Source organism: Chenopodium quinoa, unplaced genomic scaffold, assembly GCF_001683475.1.
Source record: "Chenopodium quinoa cultivar QQ74 unplaced genomic scaffold, ASM168347v1, whole genome shotgun sequence".
Classification (NCBI taxonomy): domain Eukaryota; kingdom Viridiplantae; phylum Streptophyta; class Magnoliopsida; order Caryophyllales; family Amaranthaceae; genus Chenopodium; species Chenopodium quinoa.
Window position 1 is genome coordinate 1,057,916 of NW_018742656.1, and position 20,177 is coordinate 1,078,092.

Genomic DNA, 20,177 nt, shown 5'->3' on the forward strand with positions numbered 1-20,177 from the left:
GGGTTTAATTATTTGTGTTGAGTTTATTTTGTTTTAATCAATTATTTTTTTTTTTTTTTTTTTTTTTTTTTTTTTTTTTTGCGTGGAATTTCGTTTTTCTTCCAATTGCTCAATTTTGTCCTTTTTTTTTTCTTTTCAATTTGCTGAATTACTTAATTTGATATGATTCCATTTTTATATCTTTTACTTTGTGTAATGTCGTTATTTTTTTTTTTTTAATATATTGCGTTTTTTATTGATTATATGTTTCGTTTACGTTGGTTGTGTTTAATAATCAAATCTGTGATTTTTGAATGCATCAAATGTTTCATATTGTTCTTGATTAGTTATTTATTGCATAAGATGCAGAAGCACTTGATTAATCAATTTGAGATTTATTGATTATGGCCCCGTTTGGTTTAATGTAATATATTTTCAATGGAAAATTAGTTTTCACGGAAAACATATTTTCAAGGAAAAACACAATTGCAAATTAGTTTTCCTTTGTTTGGTTGCATACAAGAAAAGTCCAAGAAAAATAAAAAATAAGAGTGGAAATGTAAGGATGAATGAGAGGGAAGTAAAAAAAAGAGGTAAGGAGGAGAGAGGAAAATGTGGCTTCCCTTATTTTTGGAAGGAAAATATTTTCTATCAAAATTGTTTTCCACTCCTTAACAAACCAAACAAAGGAAATTGGGAAAAAATGGAAAAATCATTTTCCATGAAACCTTTTACATCAAACCAAACAGGGCCATATGTTTCGTTTATTATTCGTTGCTAATGTAGGATGTAACACATTGTTACGTTCCCTGGTCTGCTAATATCATTTGGTGGTGTTTTATGTCTAAATTGTCTATACATACTTCGTATTTGTACTTGGTAGATAATCGGTGTTGTATTACCTCCGTTAATTTTTATGCGCAACTTTAGAATATTTTATATGTGACAAATAATACTCCAAAGTTGCACATAAAAATTAACAGAGGTAGTATTATGTTTGTTAATATCCTTATATCCGTATACTTCGGCCTTTGTTATCTTCTGTATTGGACACTCTTGTGTACAGGTGAAAAGAGTTTGCCACTGTTAGTAATACAATCAAACTTACCCTCAAAACATGAAGGAGAAATAGATTCATACTAGTTGCATTGATATTGTTCTTTTTATAATTGTGTTATCTATGTATGAATTAGCCACTGACAAATGATCCTTATCAAAACTGAATTCCTGAATCAATTATAGTTGTTATAGCTTGTGCAATTACAATGGAAACTTCGAAGAGGTCAAAGCTAACAGCAGATGCCCTAAAGCAATTTCAACAAGGGGTTTCACTTGTATTCTCAGGTTGGGTTGCTCTCCAAGATGCTGTGAATGGAGGTTGGGGAGGCCTATATTCGCGTGAAAAAGCGGTCTCTATTGAGTACTCTGTTCTCAGTTTCTTCTGCCAACCTAAGAACAATGGTAAAGATGCTATTTCATCTCATGCAATATCTCTGTAATAATCTTCGATGATGATGCCATGTTTCACATTTATGTGCTTTAGCCATCATACTGAAAATCATAGCAAAGATGATTTTGAGGTTATTTTCAGTTATAGTTGTACAAATATGTGAGTTTATATATAGTCAATAAAAGCTTTTAGAGGATATAAAAGCTCTTGTTGGGTTCTTAATTTTGGCTTTAGTTCTAATGTAAATGCTCCTCTTTCTCAGAACCTCTATGCATTTTCGATTTAGAAGATTTGCTTTGTGATGGCATGAATTCCATGAGTTTGATGGACTATGAAGGGGAATGTGAGGAGGTTATTTCTTGTATCAATTTGATTATATCGAAATTGAAGTTATAAGTTTATTGCTTTATTCTGATCTAGAATTATTCTGTTGACACATTATAGGTGGCAAACAAGCTGATGGTTATGTATGAAGAATGCTTAGAGGGTGACTATCAATCAATTCAAAGGCTCAGGGATGCGAGGCCAATTCGCCATGTGGTACCGGTAATTTTCCTCCATGTATAGTGTATCATATATTGTGGGTGAGATTGTGCATGTTTTTTTTTTTGCTACTTGAGGTTTTTTTGTTGGGTTTTGTCTTGATTGATCGAGGTAAGCCTTTTGGCTCTGTTCACATTTACTGAGTTGAGTTGAGCTGAGCTGAACTGATTGGAACTGAATTGAACTGAACTAAACAGAATTGAACTGATTGGAACTAAATTGAACTGAGCTGAAATAAATATTTTATGAGAGGAAAATTAAGAGCTGAACTGAACTGAAATAATTGGAGCAGAGCTGAAGTGAACTGAACTGAAATTAAGTAAATGTGAACAGGTCCGTAATCACACATGAGTTTTTTACCTGCAATTTAAAAAGAACATTATAGAAATGTACATGTAAAGCAAATGATAAGATGAAGCAACACTTAAAGGATATATAGTGAGGAGAACGTGTTCTTAGATTCCTAGTGTATTTTCAAAGTGCTGAATCTTGTATCTCGTCATGATTGCAGGTAATCAATAATGATGATGATGATAACGATGATGATGATGATGTTAACAACAATGATACGGTGAATGATGACGGTCCGAGTATGATGATAGATTCACAAGCCAGCTCCTCAAACAATGAAGTTGCTTCCCAAGATATGGAGATGGATGGGTGGATTCCTGTTACCCGAAAGAAGAGCAAGGGTCAGAGAAAGTAGGCTGAGTCTCTCATGGGATGTTCAGTATTTTATGGTCAAGCATTTTCTTATATTCTTTGCATTTTTCCTTTTATTTAACAGTACTTGGTGGATTATTTTTTAGTCGATTAGCCTTCTGTTTGGATTAGGCAGTGGCGGACCTAGAAATTTGATAATGGGGGACAATTTCGATAATTCAACTAACATCAACCTATTTTAAAAAAAAACGGGTACACAATACAAGTAATTTGGGTTTGGTTGGAAAATAGGAATAAGGGAGTAGTCGAGTGGTATGGTTGAAATAAAACACCCCAAAAAAAGGAGTGATGTTACAAGGGGGATTCGAATGCCATATTATTTTGTGATGTTAATTTCTTAGCAAACATTTGCCGAAGATGCTCGCTGCAGTCCGTGACTCGTGGTCGCGTGGGTGGTGGTTCGTGCCTCGTGATTGGGAAATAGGAATAAGGGAGTAGTCGAGTGGTTTGATTAAAATAAAGAAATTTTTTATTTTTACCACCTCTAAAAAACAACTTAATTGCTTTTACCACCTCCATAAAAAAAGTTTTATTTTATCAAAACCCAATAATATGGTGACACGTGGACATGATAGGCAAACCTGAAATTGGGCCCCTTGACATATTAATTTTAGCCCACGACCAACTTAGCTAAGACAAACTTCTTGTTTATTTTTACACTCAATTTTATATAACTATTTTTCCAATTTTATTTTTTTTCCTCTGTTTTTTTTTTTCCCGAAAGTGGGGGGACAATGGTCCCCCCTTGTTCCTTTATGGGTCTGCCCCTGGGATTAGGTGATCTAAAGAAGATGAGAGAGGGGATATATACGTATTTGTATGTGTCAATGACAAACTTGTAAATAATGGCAAAGTTATAAATTATTTACATTTTGATTTTTGATGTACCACATTTGTTATTTTATGTGCAATAGTAATGCTTAAATGGAGGACAACATTTGGTTGAGAAAAAATAAATAAATTTCTCCTTGAATATTTAGCATCTCTCTTTGGAAGCTCCGTTAACAAATCTACCAAATTACCATCAAAATTTTCAGCAAATTTACCAAAATATTGCGTGATTTACCTTTGCTCGTTTATAACGATGATGTAATGTTGTTGGGCGACCTTCCATGGAATTAGTAGACTACAGTTGAATGTTTATGACCTCTTTAGTGTTGTGGATTATTAATGGAGATATGCTGTGATGTTACAGCTTCTAAAATATTGTCTTGTTCACCATATCTATACTAATATATTAAAAGGTGTTCCTAAGAAGGTTAAAATGGCTATTTTGTTGCGTTATGTCATCTTTCCAATATATCATGATGCCAAATCATCACTTAAATAATGTCACATCGCTCAAGCAACTAACATTACCATATAAAAATATAAGGATAGAGGGGTTTGAACCCTCAACCTCTTATAACACATATAACTATTAAATCATCTAAGCCAATATTAACTATAATTAAGTGTCACAAGGTTCAATTAAAAAATAATAAAAAAATATTCAAGAATAACTCAACTTTAGTTTGACAACAACAATTGTTGTTTTGAAAAGCTTTTAAAAAAAATATCAATTGCAAGTCTACAATAGTAGAAACTCGGGGCAATGCCCGAGCTTACTCACTAGTTACCTATTAGAAGTTGCTTATATGGTCTTAGGGCTTAGGGTGCTTTCTCATAACATTGTTGTATCACTGATTAAAGACAGACTACAGTATGAATAATGAACATAGCAGTACAATTCACATGCCGGTCGCACTAAAAGAAAGAGTGCATCTAGACGCATAGGGCCTATGTATTTTGACATGTACATAGCAATCTGGGGTTTTGTGGTACATTTTCTCTTTTGTTTTAGTATAGTGGTATATTTTTATATACTAATATACATGTATAATGTACCATTAAAGTATAAATTATTTTAATAGTATTTTTTTTGTGTACTATTATACATATAGTGGTACTTTTTGTCATTATATTTTTCACCTTCAAGTCCCATTATTTACAAAAATGACATCCTATTTGCATTCTTAATACACAGGGCCTATACGCCAAGAGTTTTCCCTAAAAGAACGCAACACAACCCCAAGAGTGGTAAAATATCTGATTACACATACATATAGCCATATAGGCATATAGCCTCTTGCTATAAAACGAGTACATGCAAGTTCCACTAAAATTTTCTATCACCGGAGTAATTTTCGAATGCTTTGATGATTTACACTTTCATTTTTCATATAAATGAGTTTATGTAAGACTTTTGTTTAAAGGAGAGATGGCTGATCCTAGAGCTCATTCTGTATCGAGCAATATTATGAAGGTATTTATCATCAACGAGAGCCTAAACAGTCCTTCAGTATACATATGGTAGGATTGCAGTTAGATGCTTCACCCAGTCACAAAGATGATCCCATCCATCCTTGCCTGGATTCCCTCAACAGATGTTAACTTCTGAAGTAGCGTTTTTAGAGTTGTCCACCCCAATGAGAGTAACCCCTATGCCACTTGAGCTCAGCAAAGTTTTCCCTTGATATGATCTACTTGTTGAACTCAATCTTTTCATACAGCAGCCCCAAATTGAACTTCCCTATGATCAAACACAACTGCAAGTCTGCAATGGTCAAGTATCAACAGTTTCATTTTACACAGAAGAAATTTTTTCTGTAAATTCTGCTGTGAAACAATTTTACTAATCAGAATAGCTCAGAGGGAAAAATCCCAGAAATTCATTGCAGTATTCAGTTTAGGAGTATATATGTAGAGTTCAAAGCTCACCCTAAAGCAACATCAGGAATAGAGAAATATAAGCATGAAGAAGTTAATACAGAACATTAGTTAGTCATTCACAACCTTAGCCAAAAGCGAACAGCATCAAAGGTGTACAGTAGTAGCAATTATATTGAGTTGGCAGTTCAATTACTATACACAAGTAATCAAGAAACATAATGCCACCACTGATTTTCACTATAATGCCCATGATTTAGCGGTAAAGTGCAAGGATCACATTTGAATTCCGAACTGTATATCTAACATTTCAAGAACAGCATTAACAATGCTAATCTCTTCGATATGCCAATGTGTCTTGTTTGTTAAAGCAATTAATGTTGAATGTCACGACTTATGAGAAAAAGCATAGCAGGATTAGGCAATATATTAAAAAAAGGTTCATCACAACCTATTATTAGGCAATATATTACAAAAGGTTCATCAACCTCTTGCATCAATGTAAAAATTGCAGTAAGAGACTGTCCATGAGGGCATTTGCTAACTTGTCAAAAAAGAAAACACTATAAAAGGTACAACAGATAGATAAAAAAAACTTAATTTCAATCTTCTGGAAAGTTACCTGTATCCAATTTATGCACCATTCATAAAACTTTTTCATTAAAAAAGCCAATAATGTATATTAGATGCAGATAAACTAGCCAGACAAAGGAAACAAGACATACCTCTTACACTATGTACCTTCTCGATTAGCTGTTCTGCAACCATGCCTGGTACATAATTTTCTGGTACAGCCAGTCAGCCACCAATACATATAAGCAATGCTGATAAATTGAGATAAGCAGAATAATTTAGGTGAAATATTGAAAGGCCATTAATTATGTTTAGATGCACTTCAGCGCATTATAACAGTTTAACATACCACTTTAATTTCATATAGAAATGATAAGAGTACGGTACCATTCTTGTCAATTATACCAGTTCTCTGTAGTAATAATGTAGAAAAAAGAACATTATAAGGCTGCAAATAAGCTTCTGCAAACTCTGAAGTTATATCATCAGATCTCACAGACATGATATTATAAAAGGACGAAGTTCATGCTAGGGCTGAGGTTGTTGAAACTTAGGAAGCTTACATTGGCCTTTTGAGGCAGAAGAGAAAGGCAAACTGGTTAATAGATGGAGATATAAATACTGCATATTTTGATAAATGCATCAACACTAATAACAAAATAAGATTTTGCAATGAAAGATCTTGCTGGACAGAAGCATGATCAAACAATGATGCAAATAAAAGAATTTGATGATTTTGCCATCTACGGCTTGGGGTAACATATAAATGGATTATGCTACTTGATATGGAGAGCTTATTGAGTGTGGAGCTAAACATACAAATGTCTGACCACAAAAGAGAGATGAAGCCCTTCTATTTTGTCCTCAAAAAGTTCAAGCAGTGCGTACTTGCATTCCAAATTGGGAAAATAGCCAGAACTTCACAGCATCTGAAAAACATTAATATAGTAAGAGTACTTACACTATATACACCAGGTTTACAATTAATGGTATCCCATTTAATCATAATATTTGAGAGCATCACAATCTGCAGAAGACCAGATTCAGCATTTAGTAACAGCAATGAGTAATATCTTTAAAAGTCAGCATGATATTCAAACATTCAAACATAGACTTCAAATAAGAGGGGTGAGGCACTGAGGTGGGAAGTTACCAGTTTAAGCTAAAGCAGAGCAGGAAAGCAAAGAAAATGGCAAAGTGGCTGAGGTCTGCAATGGATATTATGCCGCCGTATGATTATTTAAATCTCCAATTTTCTTCCTTTTTATCTTCTTCCAAGATCTGTAGTGCTTGGGAATATTGGGGTAGTAGTAGAGCTTTAAACTGGCTAATTAGATCAGGCCAATTTTATTAACTGTTTTTTAGCATTCTTACATATCAAACCTCATTGACTGATTAGTGATTACCCATTAAAAGTCACTAACTAATCTAAACATGACAAAATTATTTATAAATGAGACTCTTTCAAAATTTCAGTACTCCCTCTTCTTAGCAAAACTTATGTAAGAACATCAGTCTATTTAATATCTCCATATGATAAAAATAATTACCAGAGCTGTTTGTTGTCTGTGTTTGCTTTGCTTTTTGTAAAGGTGTCTAAAGATCTCCATCAAAGATGTAGCTTGCTACCCTCACTTGTCACATGGAATAAGGGAACTGCAAAGAAACAAGACAATGATGTAAAAAGGGTAATGAGATAAGATAATTGTCACGCTGTAAAAATAAATTTTTGAGCACCTACTTGATGAGTAAAATTTACACATGGTTGAAAGCTTAAATTTCAGGCTAAAGAGCATTAGTGGAGGTGAACAAACTTTCTCACAAGTATGGGTCTATATGAGCCTAGCTGAGAGCCAATCATATTATTTTGTTCATGTCAAGCTCATTTTATTTAGTCACCTGAACTTAGCTTTTATTTGAGCTAATAAATCTGTCCAAAAGCCAAGTTCATTTAAGATTTAGCAATTTTGAGTTAGGTTCGTTTCTCTTTCACGTTAAGATCACAAAAAAAGCTTACTTTTTTCTAATGACTCTTTATGTAGCCAAACACAAACTAGTCACTGAAGAACCTGAGATTGAGCTGAGTCTTAGTTCAATACAACCCTGCTCACAAGGGAAAGATATGTCTTTGGCTTCAATTGTGAAAGGTTTGCATACGAGTATTTTACCAATAATCTCCACATGAACAACACCCATCCTTAAAATGGTGAAACCGCTTGTTATCTCTCACAACTATCTCCCTGTTAACAACCTTGGATACCAGTTTAATCGCATTATGGCAATCGCAACATATACGCAGATTCTTGCAAATTCTCACTGTCATACCATCTGCAGTTTTTAACAAGCCAAAGGAGACTGCAAGCTTCTCACTATGTCCCCTTAGAATTTGTAATTTCTCTTCTTGTCCCACATCATGAAGCACTGAACTAGTATCAGGAATGTAACCAATTTTTCTGATCTTCACCTCTAATTCAGTCCAAAATTTTTGAATCCCTTCTGATTTAGAAAGCATGTGATGACCAACGACGAAATTATAAATCTTCCCTCCAATTTCTACCCAACTACAGCCAGCATCTTTCTGAAGTCTTTTCTCTTTCATTTTCGCTCTCACACTTCTCACATCATCCCACTTGCCTGATTGTGCTAGTAAATTTGATACTAAAACATAGTTCTCTACCCTATTTGGATCAAGTTGTAGCAGTTTCTCAGCTGCTATTCTTCCTAAAACCATATTGCCATGAATTCTACAAGAACTAATCAAAGAAGTCCAAATTTTAGCATCAGCTTCCATGGGCATATTTTTCATAAGCTCCATTGCATCATACAGTTTGCCAGCACGTGCTAGCATGTCCACCACACAAGTGTAATGCTCTAATCTGGGAATTAACCCATCTAAACTATGCATTTCATAGAAATATTCCAGACCTTCTTCAATAAGCCCAGCATGGCTGCATGCCATAAGGATACTGACAAACGTAAAATGATCAGGCATGAATCCCTGTATTCGCATCTGTTCAAATAGCAGCAATGCCTCCTTTCCATGTCCATGAACTGCATATCCTGAAATCATGGCTGTCCACGATGCTGAAATTTTCTTAGTCATGCTATCAAAGAACCTCTGAGAGAATTCTATGCATCCACATTTAGCATACATATCTATGATGGAACAGTTAACAAACACATCTTCTGTCAGATTGCCCTTCAAGGTAAAACAGTGTATTTCCTTTGCCAGCCTCAAGCAAGAGAGCTGTGAGCATGCCCCAAGAAGACTTGTTACTGCAATTGCATTGGGCCTAATTCCTTGTTTAAGCATGTGATGAAATGTGTCAAGAGCTTGCTCTGGGCATCCAGACTGTTCATATCCAGAAATCATTGCATTCCAGGAAACGGGAATTTTATTTATCATTCCATCAAATAAAGCCCTAGAAAATTGTGGTTTATTACACCGGAAGTAAAAAGAAAGCAGTGATACACTTATAAACGGATCAGTATCTATTCCATTTCGAAGCACAAAGCCATGGATTTCTTTGCCAGATGGCAAAAGACGAAGTTTGGAACAGGCTAAAAGGAGGCTTGTTAAGCTAAACCGATCAGGATGTAAGCCTGAAGATCTCATTTCAAGGTAAAAGTCTAGAGCCTTTCTCGGATCTCCATATTGTGCATTACCATCAATAACTGCATTCCAAGAGTTCAACATCTTGGTCTCTATTTCATGAAAGACAAACTCAGCAGAACTTAAAGACTCACATTTTGCATAGGCCACAATGAACGCATTAGCCACCAACTCATCTCCAAAAAATTCGCGTCTTAATGAGTAGCCATGAAGTTCCTTTAAGCTCATTATCTGCGACTTTTGGGACAATGCTGGCAACACATTCAAAATAGTGACTTCGTTGACTCTAACTTCATCTCCTTCCATATGAAGTTCCCTAAGGAGATCAAGTGCCTTTGAAGCATCATCATTTCTAGAAAAATTCCAGATGATTGAATTCCATGAAACCGTGTTCTTATGTTTGTTCTCCTCAAAAAGCGTTTGTGCGGCATTTGAGAGCTCACACTTGGCATACATGTCAACAAAGGCATTATTCACAGTAACCTCATGAATGAGACTCAGTTTTATAGCCAAACCATGAAGCATCTTTCCCATTTCAATATCCCCTTCCCTTGCACAACTCGGCAATACTGTCACCAACGTAGCAACATCAGGTACTAAACCGCACTCATCTTGAAGCATTCTCACAAAGACAACAATACTCTCCTTATATAACCCAATTTCTGAATAAACACGAATCAACGAATTCCACGAAACCAAATTTCTTTGGGACATATTATCGAACACCTTAACTGCATCTCCAACTAACCCAAACTTACCATACATCATAATCAATGCATTGCCCACAAACACATCGGAATCCAACCCCGATTTCGCCGCCAACCCATGAATCGCCTCTCCAAGACCAATCCTAAAACCCAAAGCACAAGATTTAATAACACAAGGAAAAGTAAAATTATCAGGTTTCAAATCAGTGCTTGAAACCAATTCACAGAACATTAAAATAGAATCATCAAAAAAGTTCATTCTTTGTATAAGCACTAATCACTGCATTCCACAAAAACAAGTTCTTCACCTTTAATTCATCAAAAACCAAACGACAATTCAAGGGAAACCCACAAACAGAATACATAGTAATAAGCCGATTGTAAAGAACAAGATCATCACTAAGATAAGATGAAACAATTCCATGAACTTTTCGCCCGATTTCGAGGTTTCTTTGTTGCCCACATGAATGAATCAATAACCCAACAACCTCAGCTACTTGAATTGGATTAAAATTGGGATTTGTTAATTGTTCTTGTATTACACATAATGCTTTATTAAGGTTTTGGGATTGACAAAGATTATTTACAAGTAGGGAAAAGGGGATTCTAGGGTTTGAAAATTGGGGGTTTTTGAGGGGTTTTGAGGAGGAGAGAGAAAGAGAAGCAACTGGGTTTTTGATTGAATGAAGACTGAAATTGTTTTTATATAATTTATGGGTAATTGAATTGAAAGGAAATGGGGAGTAATAATGGTGGGATGAAGAAACAGCCATTTTTAAAGAGCTCTGTAAACGAGTAATGAAAATAGTGGTTTGCCTGTTATTTCAGTTATATTTGGCGCGCAACCAGACAAAAAAGATAAGCTGACCAAGTTTAGTGACTGTGGATAGAATTTGATCAAGATGCGTTGAGACTCCTTTCGTTCTAGAATAATTGATAAATTAATCGTATGATCTTAAAAATTCTAAAGAAATGGGGTGTGTTTATTTCACTTGTTACTCAGTGTAATAACAATATTGGGTTATTCTTCACATCTGCATTTCTTTAAAATGATTTAATTGTCTTAAAGCATCACAACACGACTATACCCCTAATAAAATTCAAATGATAGAATTCCTAATTACCGTGTTCTTATATTTCATTCTTTTTAATGAGATTTTGACAATTTTTGAAAGCTCGCATTTTGTAGATACTAAAACACAATAACAAGGGCAATTAAGGAATGATTTAATGTAGATTAGATGGGTTCAATCAAATCCAAAAAAATGGCTATAAGGTGTAATTGAAAATGTTTACAGTTCTAAACAAGATGTCATTTGTTTCAACATTTATTGTCTATTGATACTAAATGACTTGCCAAAATGCTAAATGTTAGATTTTGGACTTTGTCACTTTGAATAGGACATGGTAGTAACTTTGAATGTCACAAAGCTAATTTTTTTTCCCCTCAAATCCACGAGAACCTTTAATCAACAAATAAAAACCTCAAATATGTATAAAACTGTTGTAAGACAATAATCTAATCTTAAAAAAAAAAATCTTTTAAATTACATATGCCAATCGCATTATTGTAACCGTTCTATAACTCTATTGGGCAAATCAATGTAATTAAATTGGACTAATACAAAACACATTACAAATCATAATTTCAATTGTTAAATTAAAAGCCGAATCCACGACAATTAAATCCTGAACCCACCGTTATCACATGAGTGTGCATAAGCCCCAATTTTAACAACCAAACCATAAATAATTTTTTCTCATAATCAATGCATTTCCCACAAACACATACATAGTATAAACACAAACTAATCAAACACATGCCCCCCTAAGTACAAGCATTAAGTATCTCAATCAACTCTTCCTTGTTCATATCAAATCAGATCAATGCTATATTATAAATACTTACTTGGTACCAAAGTTATTCATTTTAAATTCACAGAAATAAAAAATTTAGAGAGAGAAAATCTTGAAAATGGGTACTCGAATGGCTGCGTTACAAGATAGCTTCGTTAATTACACACTCAATTTGATTAATCAGGTACTAATTACTCTAACTTTCTTAAAACAAACCCTTTCTCTCTCTAATTAAATTAATTAATCTCACTTTCTCCTCTAATTAACTTTCATAATCTCTGTTTTTTCTTGTTCTAAAAACAGGGGATTCTGAATCATGAGTGTTTCGGTTGAAAACAATGGGACCTTGCCGAAGGTCCACTAAAATGGAGAAGACTGGATTCGATCCAAGCTGTGTTGGGCCGAAGGTTTCCTGCACAGTGAACACACGTAAACTAGCCTCGGGGGTGTTTCCGAGGAAGGCCCCTCCGATGCTAAAGTCAGTACAATGTGTAAAAAGGAAGACACTATGCAAGAGAGTTTGTAGCTTGAGGCTTTTGTGGAGTATTCCTCAATGCGAGAATGAGCATATGAGCTGCAATAATCGGTGTATGAGATAATGCAAGTGATGATGCATGTGTTGTTGTGTCTGATAGTGTATGTGATGTTATGAGATGTCTTATGTAAGAATATGACTCTCTCCTTGAATGTGTTAATATGAGGGCTTTTATACCTCATCATATTTGGAGAGAGGCTTTAGCCCAATTGGCTTACTTTGTGGGCTGACTTTTGACTTTTGAGCAATTGGAGAGTTGAACCTTGACCTTGGGCTTTTAATTGGATCATTTAGTGCTCAGGCCCAATTTTGACTAAATTGGACCCAAACAACTTGCCCCCCAGACCCGATTCGGAAGAATGACGGGTCGGGTTTGATTTAACTCAGAAAAGGAGGGAAGTAAATGATTTAATTGATCCAAAAATTTGAATTTAAACCGTAATTAATGAGATAACAACGGTTAATGATTTGCGGAAGTTGGACGGATAATGGGCGGTTTAATCACAAGACATGTGTTTAATGGTTACTTAGTGGGTACTTAAGAGAAATTAAAGCACAGACTCTTCGTATCCCGTACCTGGAGATATAAACAGAGGCGCGTCATTCTCCTCACTGATTCACCAACACAAACCCAGAATTCTTCGAGAGAGAATCCAAGAACCCGCATCAAAACTTCGCAAATTCCCCCGAGCATTGAGCTTAGAAACTGAGACTTGCCACTACGAACTCGTAAATCGGCAACTTTCGCTTCAGATTAAGGTAAATTCCTTTGATTTCAGTTTATTTTTCTTCGAATTCGAACTCCTTCCCCTTTTCTTTCGACTTTTCTCTTCGAAATAGTCCATGGCAAGAGGAGTTAGAGGTAGAGCCCGTGCTCCAAGAAGAGCAAGGCCGATTCCCGATCCTAGGAATAGGATTGGGACCTGGAATGGTCGAAGGCCGGAGTCTGACCATGCTGAAGGGATTAGGGCGACTCCCCTTTCCTCGGCTCCTCCTCAAAGAACGGGTGAGCCGAGTGCTTCTGGACGGGACGATGAAATTCCCGCTGTCCTTTGGGATATCCTCCCTGGGTTTTCAGAGTGGGAGAATGCCGAAGTCGCTTCGGCCATGATAAAGAACCGCCCCTACTCATGGTGGGTAGAGAACGCCGATCAGTATCGATTTGCTGAGCAAATTGAGTTGCACTACGGCATTTTTGAAGCTGATGGATATTGGTGCCGAATGCCCTCAGCATCCGATAGAATCCATCGTCCACCCCCGGGGTATGTGGGGGTGTACACGAGACAGCTTCAGTATGGGCTGAGGTTCCCTTTGGACGTTTTCGTCCGAGACTTGCTGATCCATTACAACATTTCCCTATGTCAGCTAACCCCCACCAGCATCCGAAGGGTGATGACATACTTATGGGTCTGCAAGTTCTTCAGATACGTGCCGAACCTGCACTGCTTCAGAAAGCTCCATCGGCTAGTGCCAAATATTCAGAGTGGGCACGGAAGCCATGGTTCTGGGTGGTATCGGATTGAGTCCCGGCCCCAATATTTGACCATGTGGCCAAATGACTCTTCAGACAAGGACTGGAGAGGTCAATGGATTTGGGTTAGGGCACCCATAGATCCGGGCCACCCTTGTGTCTTCAGCGCTCCCCGGTACTTAGCTGAGCCTGATCCCGAAATGGGAAGTCTAGGTCCCCCGCAGATAACGGGGCGGATCCGAACCTGGATCAGCAACATATCTTCGGCAAGCTGCCGAACCCGGGGGGGAGTGGTCGAATGCAGCATATCCCGGAGACTTGGCTCCCCGATACGCATTACGTTTTCCAAGAGAATATGCTAGCAGCTGTTGGCCTCAGCCGAAAGTTTAAGGATGGTAAGCTTCTTCGGCTGGGGCCGAGGCTTTTTAACTACCTCTTTTTCTTCTCTCGCTTTGCTTTTTTATGCTGTGCCAACATATCTGAGCTAAACTTTTTCCCTTTCCTTTTTTCAGAGCGAGACGAGACCAACGTTGGTATTAACTACGCTCGTCTTGGTGTTAACCGAGAGCGAGTTGTAACTGAACGGGCCCCGTCTATCACTGAGCCGAGGCATAGGGAAGTTCATCTGGACTCTTCCCACTTCCAAATTGAGGCTGTCGCTCTGTATCAGAGGCAGAAGCCTTGGTGGAAGAAGAGAGACCCTTGGTTTCAGCTGCTGAACGAAGAAGCTGAAGCTGCTCGCACAGCCGAAGAGGTTGCACGGGTACTTGAGGCTTGTGAAGGAGGAGAAGGGTCCTCCAGAGCTGCTGAAGCCGAAGCTGCAGCTAGAGCAGCTGAAGAAGACGAGGCTTTGCTGAAAACCTCGGTGAGCTTTCAGACAACTTTTTTCTTTTCTTCTTCTTTTTTTTTTTTTTTTTTTTTTTTTTTTTTTTTACTCACACTCTTCTTCCCCCCTGTCTGTTACAGTCTGAAGAGAGTAACAGACACAGAGAAGGCAAAGCTCCTGTTCGTCCCGAAGATCAAATACAAGAGTCTTCAGACTCAGATATGGACGAGCAGCCCCTTCTGAAAAGGCGCCGAAGGATGGCCATCATCGGCCCTCATGACTTACAGCAGAGGCCGATGACCATCGGCGTCGCAATAAGGGAACCTGAGGAAGGCAATGGATCGCCGAGGGTTCCCCAGCCAACACCCCAATCTCCTCAAAAGACCCCTCCGCCACCTCCTGAGATGGAGGTGGATCAGAGGACTCCCGAACCTAAGGGAGGGGTCCAAGAAGAAATCAAGGAGAGTGCTGCTGAGCACGGAAATAAAGATGCCGTGATGTCAAGTGCTGAAGGCTTCACGGCAGATATCGCAAGAGAGGTTGAGGCTTTCGTCCTCACCCCTGAAGAAGAGGAGGTCATAGTACTTGACTCCTCTGAGAAGGACGATGCTGAGACAACCAAAGCTAATCAAGCTCCATCGTCGTCCTTCCCTTCTTTCCAGACTCTGCATTCTGGAGAAATGGGTTTCTCGGCCCCCCGAATTCCAATCCCAGATCACATCTGGGACCTCATATGGGGTCAAAACCGAGAAGGAGCTGAAGCCTACTTCGGCAGTTTTGCTGGCATGTCCGAAGTAGACAGGGCAAGGATCTGGTCGCTGAAGGCCACTGCTGGGATGGGCGAATCCAGTAGATCAGTTCCTGACCCAGCCAGGTCTAACCAACTGCTGATGATGCAGGTAATTTTCCTTCATTTCCTCCGAAATTCAGCTCTATTTTTTTTTATTACTTATTTTTTTTTTTGTCTTCCTGTTTTCAGTTCGTGCACAATCAGACTCTCACTGTAGAGCTGATTGATACCCTACAAGATAGGGTAGACGCTGCTGTGCACGAAAGGAAGGTGGCTGAAGAGGAAGTTAAGCTTGCTAAGCTGAAGCAAGCAGCAGCTGAAGAGAAGCAGCAGGAGGTTGAGGAGTACGGTAAAAAAGCTGCCGAAGCTCTGAAAACCTTCTGCGATGCTATGGAGATGGAGGTTTTTCCCCCACTGATGGAAGGGGAAAAATTCCTCCAGGAGCATATGGGAGTGGACGTCTCCAAATTCAAGGCTGCTATTGAGAGCCGAATTCAAGAAGGAACTGCTGCACAAGCTGAAGTGCAGCAGCGTCTAGAGGCTCTTGAAGCCAGCCGAATTGCTGCTGAAGAGTTGCTCTTGGCCAAAGACGTCCAACTCTCAGAGGCTGCTGCTGCTGCTGAAGCTCAAAGAGCTAAATTCCAGGAGGCTGAGGATCAACTGCTGATCCAGAAAGTTGAAGTGGCCCAAGCTCAGACAAAGGCTTTCCAAATTCAGCAAGAGCTGAATGAGCTGAAGGGTTCCTCCTCCAAAGTCGCTGAACAGCTGAAGAAATCCAAGGAAGACTTGGAGGAGACCCAGAAGAAGTTGGCTGATGCTGAGGCTTCACTCAAGGTCCGTGTTTATACCCAAGAGGAATATGAGATGGGTTTCAGAAACGGATTCCGAGTATGCCGAAGACTCTGCCTTCATGCTGAGCCGAAGCTGGACTGGTCTAAATGTGCTGAGTGGGTCCAGAATCCCGAAGACCCTCACATGAAGTATGCAACTCCAGCTGAAGCTGAAATTCTTAAGGCTGAGGAAGCCGAAGAGGAAGCTGAAAGACTGGAGTTGGAAGCTGAGCAGAGGGAAAGGGAGGCTCGGCAAAATGCAAAGCCCGCCTCTTCGGCTGCTGGGGCTGAGGCCACCATGGGACTCAACGCTGATCAGTCTGATCCCCCGGCTGAAGCATAGGAACTCGGGCAGTCGTCTTCAGAATCTTGCGGTTCATCATGTGCTTAACTTTAGACTTGCCGCTTTCTGAGCTTTTTTGCCTTGTTTTTTGCTTCAGCTTGCCTTGTCGTACAGCAGTTTTATTTTTTTGCTTATGTACGTATTTCGGCAGCTGTTATTTTCCGCTTGTGGGCGGCTGCCGATACTGAATTATTGAACTTGTAGCTCAAAAATTTTTTCTTCAGTTGCTTTATTTTTGAATGCTTTACTGTTTCTTTTCTTCAACTCTGCCGAACATAGCTGCACTGCGTGCTTCTTGCCCCCACAGAAATTGAAGTATGACTTTAGTTGAATAAGCAATTTCTGAACTTCTTCAAAATAGATATCCGAAACACAGGGCCAACTTAAGGCAATGCTTCTGGGATACAAGTCTTACTGAAGATTGACTGTCTGAAAGTTGGATATCCGAAACACAGGGCCAACTGAAGGCAATGCTTCTGGGATACAAGTCTTACTGAAGATTGTCTGAAAGTTGGATATCCGAAACACAGGGCCAACTGAAGGCAATGCTTGGGATATTAGCTTTCTGGGACTAACCTCTTTAGAACAAGTCTTACTGAAATTTGACTTCAGCTGAAAGACCAGCGTTCTTAAAGAAGACGTATATCCGAAACACAGGGCCAACTTAAGGCAATGTTTCGGATAATGGCTCTCTGGGATACAAGGCTCAGTTAAGGCAATATCCCAGGATTGTCCATGGACTCATGTCTTTGGAGAACAGGTCTTACTGATGTTTGATTTCAGCTGAAAGACCAGTGTTCTTTAAAAAGACTGAGTTTTGTAAGCCATCTGAAACCCAGTTACCCGAAGGCGAAGGTTTCAGACGAGGCTGATTTAAAAAGGCTGTTATCCTTGATTTTCTGTCTATCTTTGAAAAATGGATACCCGAAACACAGGGCCAACTTAAGGCAATGTTTCGGATAATGGCTCTCTGGGATACAAGGCTCAGTTAAGGCAATATCCCAGAATTGTCCATGGACTCATGTCTTTGGAGAACAAGTCTTACTGAAGTTTGACTTCAGCTGAAAGACCAGTGTTCTTTAAAAAGAATGAGTTTTGTAAGCCATCTGAAACCCAGTTACCCGAAGGCGAAGGTTTCAGACGAGGCTGATTTAAAAATTTTCAACTGTTGCTGTTATCCTTGATTTTCTGGCTATCTTTGAAAAATGGATACCCGAAACACAGGGCCAACTTAAGGCAATGTTTCGGATAATGGCTCTCTGGGATACAAGGCTCAGTTAAGGCAATATCCCAGAATTGTCCATGGACTCATGTCTTTGGAGAACAAGTCTTACTGAAGTTTGACTTCAGCTGAAAGACCGGTGTTCTTTAAAAAGACAGGTTTTGTCAGCAATCTGAAACCCAGTTACCCGAAGGCGAAGGCTTCAGACGAGGCTGAATAAAAAACCCTCAAAGAGTAGATAGAACAAAGAAAATTTTGAATGGATAAACAGTTGTAAATTTTATATAAATGGCGGCTCCAAGGCCTGTCATTAGTTCAAAATGTACTTACAAAGATTGTTCTGCCCCGAAGGGTTTACACATGGTATTTTTTTCAGTACATCAGCATTCCAGTGATTCTTCAACTCAGTTCCATCCAACTGCCGAAGTCGGTATGTCCCTGGCTGAAGCTCATCATAAATTTCATAAGGTCCCTCCCATGTAGCTGAGAGCTTCCCATGGATTCGGCCTTTCTGAACTGCAGCAGCATTCCGAAGGACAAGATCCCCAATTTTGAGAGGCCTTGCATGGACCCTTCAGTTATGGGAGATGAGGTCTGAACTTATCCCGGGCATATCAGCTGCCGAGAAAGCAAACACATCTCTGTTATCCCGCAGGAGCTGAATAAGTTCACAACGGGTGTTAGGATCAAGGTCCATCCCGATTGTTACACATTTCTCAGCATCTCCTTCGGCCAACTCTGCTGTTTCAGTCTGTTGGTCCATGTCCATTGCTGATGGACTGGACTCTTCAGAATCTGGTCTGCTGCCAATGTCAGCAGGTGTCCCAGTCTTTGTGTTCTTCGGCTGGCTCTCTGAGTCTTTCGGCTCAGATGAAGAGTCAACCTTTTCCCTTTCGGGACCTTTTTCTCTGGGCACTGATCCTTGGGCCGAAGCACTTAGGCCTTTCGGCTTTTTTGTGCTTGGCTCTCTTTCTTTTTCTTTCTCCTCCTCATCCTTGTCGTTATCTGGGCGACTACTGGATGGCTTGAGGTAGTTGCACCTTCGGGCGTCCTTCTGGTTGCCCTGTATCCTTTCGGGGAAGCCGGCGTCTGAGACATAAATCATCAGCTGATGATAAGTTGAGACGACCCCTTGGATCTCGTGAATTATGGGTCTCCCCAAAATCACGTTGTACACTGAAGGAGCGTCGATGACCAAAAACTCAATCATGACGTTCCGGGCTGCCTCATCGCAACCGATGGTGACAGGAAGTGTCACCTTCCCATCTGGATAAGTTGAAGCCCCATTGAACCCGGATACCGGATAGGGTACCGGCGTAAGGTGCTTGGGCTTCAGCTTAATTTGGTTGTAGGCCTTTCGGAACAGAATGTTTGCTCCGCTGCCACCGTCAACAAGGACCTTACTGACGTCGTGGTTGGCCACCGTGGCGATGATCACCAACGGATCCTCGTGAGGGAACGTAATCCCCCGGCAGTCGGCGGCTGTGAACGTCATGTTCGGCACCGGCGACTGGGGAGATTGAATGTCAGCGTTGTTCACCTGGTGAGTCAAAGCTCTAAGGTGACGCTTGTGCTCCCTCCGAGAGTATATTCCTCCCGAGATAACATTGATCGGAGGGAATTTCCCCTCCGGTTTTTTACTGTTTTTCCGAGGGAAATCAAGGTCCTGCCGAGAGTCCTTTGCTAACCTCTCGGATTCTTTTTTCTCGCGGTGATCCGCGATGTATTTTTTCAAGTATCCCTTCCGGACCATGTCTTCTATCTGGTCCTTCAGCTGGATACACTCTTCAGTGTTGTGGCCCGAAGACTCGTGGAACTCACACCACTGATTTTTATTTTTTTTGCTGATACCACTCTGGGAGTGGTCTCGGCTTTCGGTAACTCTGCTCCTCCTTCGTCACACTGTAAATTTTGGCGCGTGGAAGAGAGAGCGGAGTGTAGGACTCGTATCTGCCTGTGTATGAGGCAAACCTGTCCTTCTTTAGGTCGCTGGCCGAAGATGGCTC

At 39.4% G+C, this 20,177-nt stretch overlaps 1 protein-coding gene and 1 pseudogene across 1 annotated transcript; one reads left to right on the forward strand and one right to left on the reverse strand.

The window, feature by feature from the left end:
• Window positions 1–1,244: 1,244 nt before the first annotated feature.
• Window positions 1,245–5,515, forward strand: LOC110722275 (pre-rRNA-processing protein TSR2 homolog). The gene is made up of 6 exons (XM_021901551.1): window positions 1,245–1,440; window positions 1,692–1,780; window positions 1,874–1,975; window positions 2,484–2,664; window positions 4,951–5,000; window positions 5,378–5,515. Exons 1-6 carry the CDS (start codon window positions 1,245–1,247, stop codon window positions 5,513–5,515), a joined length of 756 nt encoding a protein of 251 aa, XP_021757243.1.
• On the reverse strand, window positions 4,739–11,177 carry LOC110722250 (annotated as a pseudogene).
• Between the last annotated feature and the right edge of the window lie 9,000 nt (window positions 11,178–20,177).